The 11,625-nt window shown below is 36.7% G+C and overlaps 1 protein-coding gene across 1 annotated transcript in view; it reads left to right on the top strand.

Moving 5' to 3' along the window:
• Positions 1–217: 217 nt before the first annotated feature.
• ptk2bb (protein tyrosine kinase 2 beta, b) overlaps positions 218–11,625 on the top strand; it is a 33,704-nt gene continuing 22,296 nt past the window's right edge. The window contains exons 1-16 of the mRNA XM_079831050.1: positions 218–352; positions 3,406–3,649; positions 3,899–4,077; positions 4,172–4,259; positions 4,353–4,432; positions 4,627–4,689; positions 4,771–4,825; positions 7,375–7,515; positions 7,641–7,715; positions 8,681–8,782; positions 8,879–9,008; positions 9,258–9,297; positions 9,489–9,517; positions 9,602–9,649; positions 9,764–9,858; positions 10,084–10,165. Of these exons, the coding sequence (XP_079687176.1) occupies positions 3,458–3,649; positions 3,899–4,077; positions 4,172–4,259; positions 4,353–4,432; positions 4,627–4,689; positions 4,771–4,825; positions 7,375–7,515; positions 7,641–7,715; positions 8,681–8,782; positions 8,879–9,008; positions 9,258–9,297; positions 9,489–9,517; positions 9,602–9,649; positions 9,764–9,858; positions 10,084–10,165 (1,399 nt within the window). The 5' untranslated portion in view covers positions 218–352; positions 3,406–3,457. The remainder of the gene's footprint in view (positions 353–3,405; positions 3,650–3,898; positions 4,078–4,171; positions 4,260–4,352; positions 4,433–4,626; positions 4,690–4,770; positions 4,826–7,374; positions 7,516–7,640; positions 7,716–8,680; positions 8,783–8,878; positions 9,009–9,257; positions 9,298–9,488; positions 9,518–9,601; positions 9,650–9,763; positions 9,859–10,083; positions 10,166–11,625) is intronic.

The raw sequence follows: 11,625 nt of genomic DNA, 5'->3' as shown, positions 1-11,625 counted from the left end.
TTAGAAATGCATTTTTGATTTTTGATTTTTTTTTTTTTTTTTAAATATATACATTCCTAACTTTTGATCATTGCTCATAAAATATCAGTTAAAACATATTATGACGTTTGCTATCTGGATGGAGTTTCTAATCAAATGCATATATGACACTATGAGAACAGGTATTAGAGGTGACCGTTTGCGCTCACCTATAACGGGTAACATTTGACAGTGTGCTTAGAGTAGGAAGTGCACTCAAGTGAAGGGAGTGGCTTGAACAGTCTTCTCTATCTACCTGACTCTGAGAGCTGGACTTTGACTGGGGAACTTAAAGGAAATAAGGAAAGAAAAAACAAGAGCACAACTTTGCAAGGTTAGTGACCAATTTAAAGTAATACAGCGTTGACGGTGATGGGCAAAACATCGTACGAGCTGTTTGTTTTCCAAGTTCTGTCACGTCAAATTGTTAATTTAATAGTTAGCTAAGTCACTCATTAAAATCACAAAACGTGCAATAGAATCCAATGTGTTGTAATATATGGACATGCTACTAATTAAAACAATTTTATAGTAAAACTCTTTTACATGCGTAAGTATATGTAGTGTGGTGTGGTGTTTTGGGTGGACAAGTCTGCGCAGGTACGGTTCTGTGCACGCGCATTCCAATGTCTCCATAGAGCGTGTAGATATTCTGTCCACACTGCTATCTAGGATTTAATAGTGCGGTCTGCTTTAGCCTAGTGTTTATATCGTCTTTAGGAGGGTTTATTGTTGTCAGTTTCTTAATTACGTATTACACCCTTTGATAGGCGTTTAAAGTGTAAAATAACAACACCAAAACACAAGTGTGCAGCGAAATCTATGATTTATAAATGATATATTTATTTATTCATTCATTCTTGCTTTCTGCTCTCAGTCAGGGCATATGCTTCAGTATATAAACAAAACACAGAGCCATATAATTCAGTGACTTATAAAAGTGTAATTGAAAAAAAAAAAAAAGTCAACATAAACAAACGAACCGTCTACCTGAATTCCTGTGCTAATATCTCACATACAGAGCTGATATAATATTGATGATTGATTTGCAGTGTTGTGTCAGACCGTTCTGAGATTATCAGAGGGTGTTTGACCATAAAATCTAAAGGCACAGCAAGATTCTAGTTTAAAGGAGGTTTATGAATGTATGTGTCCATCTGTGCATTCTCGTTAAGGGCCTGTCTTGCTGTTTTGTCTGCCTAAGGCAATGAATTCCTAGAAGTTTACTTCTTCTTTTTTTTTACTCACTCAAGCACGACTGCCACGCTACCTGTATTTGTGCACAGGCAACTGAAAGAGTCCTGTGCAATGCAATGCATAATATGACAAAACCTTTGTGTGCTCTGTTTCTTTAAATACTGTGAGATTAATTATAATCCCTTGCAGTTAATGTTAAAAAATGAGTCATGAATGGGACAAAAAATATATAATAAAAAAAATTGCCAGCTTACTTTTGTTTCGGTTAAGCCATTTGTTTTAAGTGACTAATCATTTGTTTACACAGGGCTAAAGTTTCAGTGTCACATGAGTAAAGTGGACATTGTTTTTAAAGACTGATTAGTTAAAGAAAGATTAAAACATTTGTGTAGCAACCAGAACGACTTGACTAGTTGTTATGAAATAGTTATTCTTACACAGATAACAAGTATGTGGGATTTGACCTCTGGAGGCTATAGTTTTTGCAAGCTAACGCTAGCTCAGAGCAACAAATCACACAAAAACAGAACTAGCACAAGGGAGGAGTTCTACATGCAAACATCATTTTCAAATACCTGGAAAAAGTATTTCAGTGTTAAGTTCTAAAACAATGAAGAAAACACAACCAGCGTGAGCAAACACAATGTAAACTTTGGTCTAATACATTTTGAGGATGTGGACATTACATTTTGAATAACAATGCACAGTCTATATGTATGGGTATGGCTAGCCTACGATGTATCAGTTATCATCAGCTGATTTTTTTTAATTTCATGTTTAATTGTGCACTGTAATTTAGTTTAAATCTAGAATACCTTTGCCATCATCTTGTTGTGGATACAGAAGAGCCTCATCATCTAATGCTAACTTTAAGCTGCAGTCCGTTTTAAAAATTATTAAAAAAATGTTTTTGAGCAAGTACATAACCAGTCAGTTTTCAAAACAATCTCCTTACCTTAGCCCAATTCAAAATGGTAAACTTGTAATAATGTGTTATAATTTGAGTGGTGCTGGTAGCTTTCTGTTGGAAATTTGAGCATGGCGGCGTTTGTCTTTGTGTCCTTACATCATGTCTTTATACATAAAGGAGGAGTCCGGCTAGCAGTAGTATCGCATGCGAGGATGATGCAGGTGGTGGATCATTTATAGCCTTTTCTCACAGCAGCTGGAATAATTCAATCTATCATTTTGATGGCGGCTTGTAATCCAGAAAGGTCCAAATGACAATCATTAGTGACAACAGTAAAAAAGTACTGTTAAAAAACAAGTACAAAGTACAGAAATTGAAATCTACAGGTAACGCTAATGCACACTAAATACACGTAGTCACACAATGCTGATGTTGGTAATAATTTGAGAACAAAGTATAACAGTAAGAAAATTCTTATTTTGGTCATACTTCCAAGACCGGTGAGTCAGGAGCTATGCCCGATGCACAACCCACGTTAAGACGATAATTCCGCGAATAACTTTGATTTCAGCTTTTAAACAGAGATGGCGACAAAGAGGCAAAATTTATGGAGTTGGGGCCAGATTTACTAACAGCTAGCACCAGCGCAAAACCCTCTTTTGGTGTTAAATAACTACTGTCAGGATTTACTAAAGACAAGCATTGAAAAATAGCGCTGAAAAGGCGAGGACAGAGTTATTTTATTATTGCATATGCATTTGAGTTGATCATGAGTTTCCCTTTCAGACGCAAAATTTATGGGAGGAGAGTATTTAAATGAATCACGCAATGTGATTTACTAAAGTTTGCCTTTATGAATTTACTGGTATTTACATCATTTACCGCCCTAAAAAAGCACGTCTTAAACCAGAGGCTAAATTTGCACTACTCTTGGTAGATTGAGTTGGTCATTATGGAAATGATTCAACTCCGTCTGTATTCTTTAATTTGCGCGTTGTCAGTAGATCATGCGCTGAACTTTCCACTCCCATGTCCCATCTGCGTTTCATGCTACTTTGCCCTGTTTAGTAAATCTGGCCCTTAATCTTTAAAAGCACTAACAATTTAATAACACTGTTAAATGTAATCTTTGTAACCTACTGTAATTACAAGTACAAGTAAAAGTGATATAAAAGTATTATATTCAATGTCATTAATTGTTAAAGCCTTAGCACATGCTGCCAATGAGTCATCTAACTATGAACCCTGTTCTTGTTTTTCCAAACTGGGCTTACTACCAGATGAGATGATTTTGTAATGGTGTGTGAATATCTTTGAGGACATTACTTGGACATGGCGAGCGATGCAAGCACACTTTCCTGGACGGTACCCTCACAGGACTGGGATGGGGGCATCAGAAGCCCTGGCCTGGGTCCTGTTGGAGATGGCGGCCCTGTGAAGATTATCAAAGTGTGCTTCAGTAGCAGCAACAACCTCAGCAAAAACTTCAAACTGGTCAAATGTGACAGCTCATGGCAGATCAAGGTATATACACTGCTGTTCAAAAATACACTGCTGTTTTTGAAAGAACATTGTAGATGTATTTACTGTCACTTTATCAATTTAATCGATTGAATGTATCCTTGCTGAATGAAATATTTTTTTTTTACTGATCCTAAACTTTTGAATGGTAATGTTTATGATTGGCAAATCAAAGTCACGGTATTTATAATATTAATATCGCAAATGTTCGAATACATTGTCTGAACACTTGGTATTTTGCTTATCCATCAGACTATCATCCAGTCTATTCTGATCAGTGGGCGTTTGGGCCCAAATGTGCAGAACGCAGGCTGCTTTGGGCTGAGGCTCAAACACCTCAAATCTGAGGAGCTCCATTGGCTTCACTCAGACCTGACTGTAGGAGAGGTTGAGCAACGCTATGAGAGCCATCATGCTGAGGCAGAGTGGAGGTGAGGGACAATGACGGTGGTCAACACGCCCACTCACATCCCCAATAAACTGGCTGTTATTTCAATTTGCATGTACATGTGTGTTTTATTTCAGATATGACCTTAGAATTCGCTACATTCCTTTTGATTTCATGAAGAGGTTAAAAGAAGACAGAACCTTCCTGTTGTATTTCTATCAACAGGTCAGCAAACATCTCCAGTTTTGCTTTCTCTCTGGTTGTATGTGGTCACCTTTTGTTGCTCAGTCCATGAAAATACAGTTTCTCTTGTGGCAGGTGCGCAGTGACTACATGCAGCATCATGCTAGCAAAGTTAGTGACGGCATGGCACTTCAGCTAGGCTGTTTAGAGATCAGGTAAAGAACAGCCTACTCTGTTTGTCTGTTATCGAGTGTAACGGCTTTGTGACGAACAACTGTTTTTCCAGAACTAAAATGAGCACAGTTATAATTCAATTTACATTATTCTAGAACAGAACAATAATGTTATTGAACTGTGGTGAATTGGTAATGTCAGAGCATTGAATCATGTGTTTTGTTTTGTCTTTCAGGAGATTTTATAAAGACATGAATGCCAAAGGTCTAGAGAAAAAGACAAATTTTGACTTGCTAGAGTAAGTTCACATTTATCATTTGTACAAAAGTCATTTTAAAAAGGTGATTTTGTTTTCTAATATTGTGGCTTTTTTATTTAGAAAAGATGTTGGTCTGGACCTGTTCTTTCCTAGGGGACTTATTGACAGTATGAAGGTTAGATTTGTTTTCAGCTTTTTCAGACGTGACAATAGTTGATTGAATGGCCATTTCCTAAATTAACATTGAAGTTGTCTGTATTGAAGGGATAGTTCACCCAAAAATGTAAATTCTTTCACCATTTACTCACCCTCAAGTTGTTCCAAACATGTATACATTTCTTTGTTCTGCTGTACACAAAAGAAGATATTTGGAAGAATATTTGTAAACCAGCAGATCTCGCCCCCCATTGACTACCATAGTAGCTATGGTAGTCAATGGTGGGCGAGATCAGCTTAAAGGGTTAGTTCACCCAAAAATGAAAATTATGTCATTAATTACTCACCCTCATGTCGTTCGACACCCGTAAGACCTCCGTTCATCTTCGGAACACAAATGAAGATATTTTTGTTGAAAGCTGATGGCTGAGAAAGGCCTCCATTGGCATTCAGTACATTTACACTCCCAAGACCCATAAAAGGCACTTTAAACGTCATTACAAAGTCCATCTAACCACAGTGACTCTACAATAATTTTACAAAGCGACGTCAATAGTTTTTGTGCGAAAAAAAAAAAAATTTACGACTTTATTCAACCTCTTCTTGTCTTCCGTGTATGCCTCCACGACGCATGCGCGAGAATATGACGTAGCGCTGGCGTTCGGGAATCCATGAAATGCACACTTTAACCCCATTTTGAGCACTACGCCGAGACCTAAAGCACGATCAATGTACAATCAAACAGCTTAGATACGCGCGTCTTCCTCTGCTTGTAAACAAATCGCTTCGCTTCTGGGTCATGTGTCCGAACGCCGGATCTGCGCAATATTCTCGCGCATGCGTCGTGGAGGCACACACAGAAGACAATAACAAGTTGGATAAAGGCGTTATTTTTATTTATTTTTTCGCACAAAAACTATTGTCGTCGCATCGTAAAATTATTGTAGAGCCACTGTGGTGAGATGGACTTTGTAACGACGTTTTAAGTGCCTTTTATGGGTCTTGTGAGTGTAAATGTACTGAATGCCAATGGAGGCCTTTCTCAGCCATCAGCTTTCAACAAAAATATCTTAATTTGTGTTCCGAAGATGAACGGAGGTCTTATGGGTGTCGAACGACATGAGGGTGAGTAATTAATGACAGAATTTTCATTTTTGGGTGAACTAACCCTTTAACCTTTTGAGCGGTACGGTCCCACATATGGGATTTTTATTTCTGTGCCCCTGAGAGTAGCCTCTGGCGCTGAGCCAGCGAAAGACGCGTTCAGCGTTTGTCATATATCACAACTATACAGTGTTTTCAACCACATAATGTTTATTTTAGATTTCAAACATTTAAATACACATAAGTACTAGTAAAACAATACATTTAGAGTTTGTAAAATACACACTGGTGTCTATGGAAGCAGCAATAACAATCCATTCAAATATAATTTACCGGCGTGTTTTATTCATATCAGATACACAGTGTAAGTAACTATAAAGTTTACTCTATTGTTCTCCCAGTTCACCGGCCACTTACTTGCATGTATTTCTGGAGAAACTGATGAATTCACGTGATGTTAATCCGACTGACAGGACTCTCTGAACTGCGGTGCGAACAAACATGGCGGCACCCATCTCACGATATAGATCAAGATCATTTATAAAGGTTTTTAAATGACAAAACACACACATTATGTCCCAAATGGCGCACTATACACAATGCACTTATACACTATGTACTAATGCACTATGTATTCAACCGTGTAGTGTATGAACTTTACATGGTTATTTTGTCATTCAACATCGGAATCTGGTAGCCCCTCCCCCTCCACAACGTAATTAAAGCTGCAACAGTTGAGTGCATTAAGTGTCCAACATTCCACACTTAGTTTTTTCCGTTATTTTAGTGCATCATCCAGGAATTTAAAGTGCACTTTTTCATTTTTGGAATTTTCAGTGTGAACACACTACTTACTCTATTTATACTTAAAAACGTCATAGAATAGTGCATAAGTATCCAAATCGGGACGCACCTACTCACTTACACATATTTGAGAGTTGGAATATCAGATAATTGATGACATGGTAAGCAAGTTTGTGAATATTTTGAATAAAAAAAGGAAAAACTAAATAAAATCAATCCGTCATACAGCTTGTCACGTGACAAGCATGACGCTTCGCCATCGAAACAATAAGGTGAAACGTTCTAAAATAACTGTCGCCTTAATAAAACTCACTCTGAGGATCTGCTAGAATATTTTAAAATCACACCTGAAAGGGTTAATCTGAAAAGATTTTTGGAAGAATATTTGTAGCCAAGCTGATCTTGCCCCTATTGACTAGTCAATGGCTGCCGAGATCTGCTTGGTTGCTAACATTCATCCAAATATCTTCCTTTGTGTTCAGTAGAAGAAAGCAATATATACAGGTTTGGAACAACTTGAGGTTGAGTAAATGATGACAGAATTTCCATTTTTGGGTGAACTATCCATTTTAATAGTACTAGTAATAATTTATTCTTAACCCGCTTTTTGACACAACCGATAATACCAATTGTAAACCTTTTACCGATTGGTTTTAACAGCCTAAGCCACTTCGGAAGCTCATCCAGCAGACATTTCAGCAGTATGCTACACTAAAAGAGGACGAGTGTATGGTCAAGTTCTTCGAGACCTATGGGGAATTCTCCAACTTTGACGAGGAAATATTCCCTTGTGAGCTAGTGGTAAGTTTCCACAAGTTCCCCAACTTAGGTGTTGAAAAATGTTGGGGGTTATTCAAAGAGTTGTGGCCATGTTAGAAATTGAACTGTGCGACTTAATTTACTGAAGTCCTTCTTAATCTACACAGCAAGGCTGGAGTTTAGCTGTGGATTTAGTCATTGGTCCCAAAGGCATTCGTCAACGCACCAAATCAGACTCCTTGGTGAGCAACGTCATACTTTGTCTTTATTTTAGTTACAATCAGTTTATTTTCCCTTACGAAAGGAAAAAATATTTACCAATATATTGCTTGAAATATATTATAATATATTGTTAATATATTGATGGTACATATATACAATATATTATATATTCATGTAATATATTGGAGTATATTGCAAAATATATAAATGATTGCCGCTGTCAATATATTGCAATATATTGGAAAATATAAATATTAAATTCCATATATGGGAATATATTGCCTAATGTATTACATGATATTTTCCAATATACTGCAATATATTTTTGTTTCGCAAGGGTTCATTCTCATGTCAGTTGTCTATGGAAGCTTATTTCTGCCACAGAATAAAAATACAATGGCGAGTTTTTATCTTGCAATTCAGACCTTTTTTTCCCTCACAATTGTGAGTTATCTCATAATTCTGACTTTTTAAAAATCCGAATGGCATGTTTATATCCCGCAATTGCTAGTTAAATGATGTAAACTATCACAGAATTGCATCTCGCAATTCTTTTTTTCTTCTTCTAAGAATTCTGAATTAACATCTTGCAATTCTGACTTTTTTCTCTCAATTCAAGATTCAAGAGTCCACATCTCAATTTTAATACACCTGACCTGAACACATGCACATGCAGAATTCAGAGTTAAAAAAGATGTAAACTCAAAATTCTAAGGAAAAAGTATGAATTGCAAGATATATAACTGGCAATTGCAAGATATAAACTCGCAAAAAATAAAAAAATGTGATATATAAACTCAGAAAGTCAGAATTGCGAGACAAAAAGGTCACAATTACCTTTTTTATGTTTTTATTCCGTGGCGACATAAGCTTCCATTGTTTTCAGTCTCCAAATATTGTTTCACGTTCATTCTCTTTTACTCTGCATTGTAAAAAGCGCTATAAATAAAGGTGACTTGACTTGACTTGACTTGACTCTCCCCAGGCTGTCTGCCTTGCTGAATTTAAACAGATCCGAAGTATCAAGTATAAAACACAAAGTGATTCCAAAACATTGTTACTTATTGAAATTGAGGGTTCCAAACAGGTGAGAATGTGCTCACTTCAGTATTAGGTTGTTTATACTTTATATGCACAATCCACTCTTGTTCTAAACTAGCCGTGACCTTTTTTCCATTCATAGCCTCTCTCTGTCAGTGTGGCGTCTCTGGCTGTTGCGGAGAACATGGCTGATCTGATCGATGGCTACTGTCGGTTGCTTAACCACACAGACTCATCTTTGATAGCTGCACCAAATAAAAGTAAATCTCAAGGTAAGTCCCATTTAATGTATGTCTGCAAATGTCAATAGTCATCTGGCAAAGTGTCAACTAAAAGAGTTTGTGTGAGCTAGTTTCAGAGGCATTTACCAATGAGATAAATGACTAAAAGTGTTGCAGTTGATAGTTTTGCAGCCGTCTGAATGTTGTGTGTTTTGAATCATGACTTTTGTGATTAATGTGGGTTTGGGAATTGCCATATTTCTCTGTGTTGTAAACTGAGATTTATCTTCGCTATCTTAGGTGTGCAGTTGCGCAACTCTCTTCCTGAAATTCCCTCTGAGTGAGTACATCAGCATTCCTCGATCTCTGTTTTCTTCTCCACAGAACAAATATTAATTAAACTCTAAAGTGATCTCATCTGGAATAATTTACAATAAGTGAAATGGATCTGGACATGCTGATTAAACATTACACATTTTTAGATACTTTATTTCACTGTCCTCAATGCTGTTCACTCCTTCCCACTGTTAGGAAGCAGACTGAAAACTTCAGATACAGCAGTGAGTATCAGAACCCAGCTTGATATTTACTGTATTATTCAACTTCTTCTCAACAATGTGAATAACATCAACTCCATATTTCAGACTCTGATATATATTGTGAAATCCCAGATGAAAAACCACCACCACCTGGTATGTAAGGGAATTGTTTTTTGTATCGCTGTAAAATCATTACTGTTTGTACTGTGTTGATGTTTTGTATTGATGTTCAAGTCCTCTCATAGTTTTTTATGTGTTTCGCAATAGCAAAAGTTGGCCTGTACAGGAAAGAAATTATCCTGAAGCGTATGCTGGGCGAAGGGTTCTTTGGGGAGGTTCATGAAGGAGTTTACCAGAAAAAGGCAAGCAGCACTTTCAGACACTTTAGATGTGTTATGATGCAACGAATACAAAAATGTTTTTTTTTTTTTGTGGGTCGAATCTGGATTTTTCCTTTTACATTTAGCATAATGTTGTTAGATGTCTCACAATAACATTAATCAATCTTACCATCAGTGACTTAACTAACATGATTATTAATAATTTTTAATTGAATAATTTGAATTCTCAATAATTGCCTTGGTTAGAATGGGGAGAAGATCAATGTTGCGGTGAAGACCTGTAAGGAGTGTGCACCTGACGTCAGAGAGAAGTTTGTGGGTGAAGCAGGTATGTGAATGAAAACGTCAAGAGATGGCTGTTTCTTCAACTGTGGCCACTTTTTGACCTGTGGACAATAAATATTTAAAGGGATAATTCACCCAAAAATGGAAATGACCCCATGATTTACTCACCCTCAAGCCATCCTAGGTGTACAGGTCCTGGTCATATAATTAGAATATCATCAAAAAGTTTATTTATTTCACTAATTCCATTCAAAAAGTGAAACTTGTATATTATATTCATTCATTACACACAGACTGATATATTTCAAATGTTTATTTCTTTTAATTTTGATGATTATAACTGACAACTAAGGAAAATCCCAAATCTCAGAAAATTAGAATATTGTGAAAAGGTTCAATATTGAAGACACCTGGTGCCACACTCTAATTAATAGAGAGGCGAAAGGAAGGAAAATATATGGTAGAAAAAAGTGTACAAGCAATAGGGATAACCGCACCCTGGAGTAGGGTTGTGCCGATGGGTGATGGCTGACCGACATCACGATAGAGCGCCACCATCGTGATGCCACGCCCCCTTTGCGAGTCTGTTGTGAGTGCGACACACACTAATCCTCTTCTATAGTATTAGTTAAACTAAAAACGTAGCAGGGATTGCTCTGTAAATTAAATTGAGAATGTAACTAATGCATAAATGCTATTTTAAATTCTGTAGTCTATGCCAGATATATATATATAGCCCACATTTTGAAATCATTTGAGGCTGAAACATCCATAAGCATGCGTGTTTATTTTAGCACTTCCGTCAGTGAAACAACACAGCCTATAAAACATTTAAACGATTTTTAGTAAATAATGGTTACCTCAAGAATATAAGAAAATTAAATATTAGTTAATTCAAAAATATTTGATTCATACTATTTCCCCGCAAAGATGCGTCATATACACCGCTCTGCGCTTTGAGAGGAATGGGACACAAGCTGGATAGACACCTTCTCAAATATCTTCATCTTCATGTTTTCTCCTGATGTTGTAAAAGGTCTGAAGAGCGGATTTTATCTTCCACAAGGTCAAGACATTTAGGCAATGTTTGATTATTCACTGCCAGAGAAAACGAAACTAAAATCACCGGTGCGTGTGAGAAATGCGCTATTCAAATAAACCAAACTTGACGCGCCTTACCAATTTTAATAACAAGAACAAACTGTGTTAAATAAAATTTGAAGTAAAAAGGTATTCGTCCCACAGTGTTTTTTATACTTTACCACAGTAAAGGATGTGAATAGTTATAATAGACTTAATTATAAGCAAACGAAAGGAAGAAACGTTTATAATCCCCTGCGAAAATGGCGACGTGAGTGAAGATTTGGGAAAATAAACGAGATGTCCATGTCCATTGGGATAAAATGGACTGGGCCTATTGTTAAAATTCACGGAAAATTGAGTGACCAGATCCAGATTGCAAAACCGAATGAAAAAGTGCGCTCTGACCATTATTCCCTTTCT

Source organism: Gobio gobio (genome assembly GCF_949357685.1).
Source record: "Gobio gobio genome assembly, chromosome: 12".
Taxonomy (NCBI): Eukaryota; Metazoa; Chordata; class Actinopteri; order Cypriniformes; family Gobionidae; genus Gobio; species Gobio gobio.
Note: the sequence above shows the minus strand (reverse complement) of the source record. Positions and strands in the feature narration are given on the sequence as shown.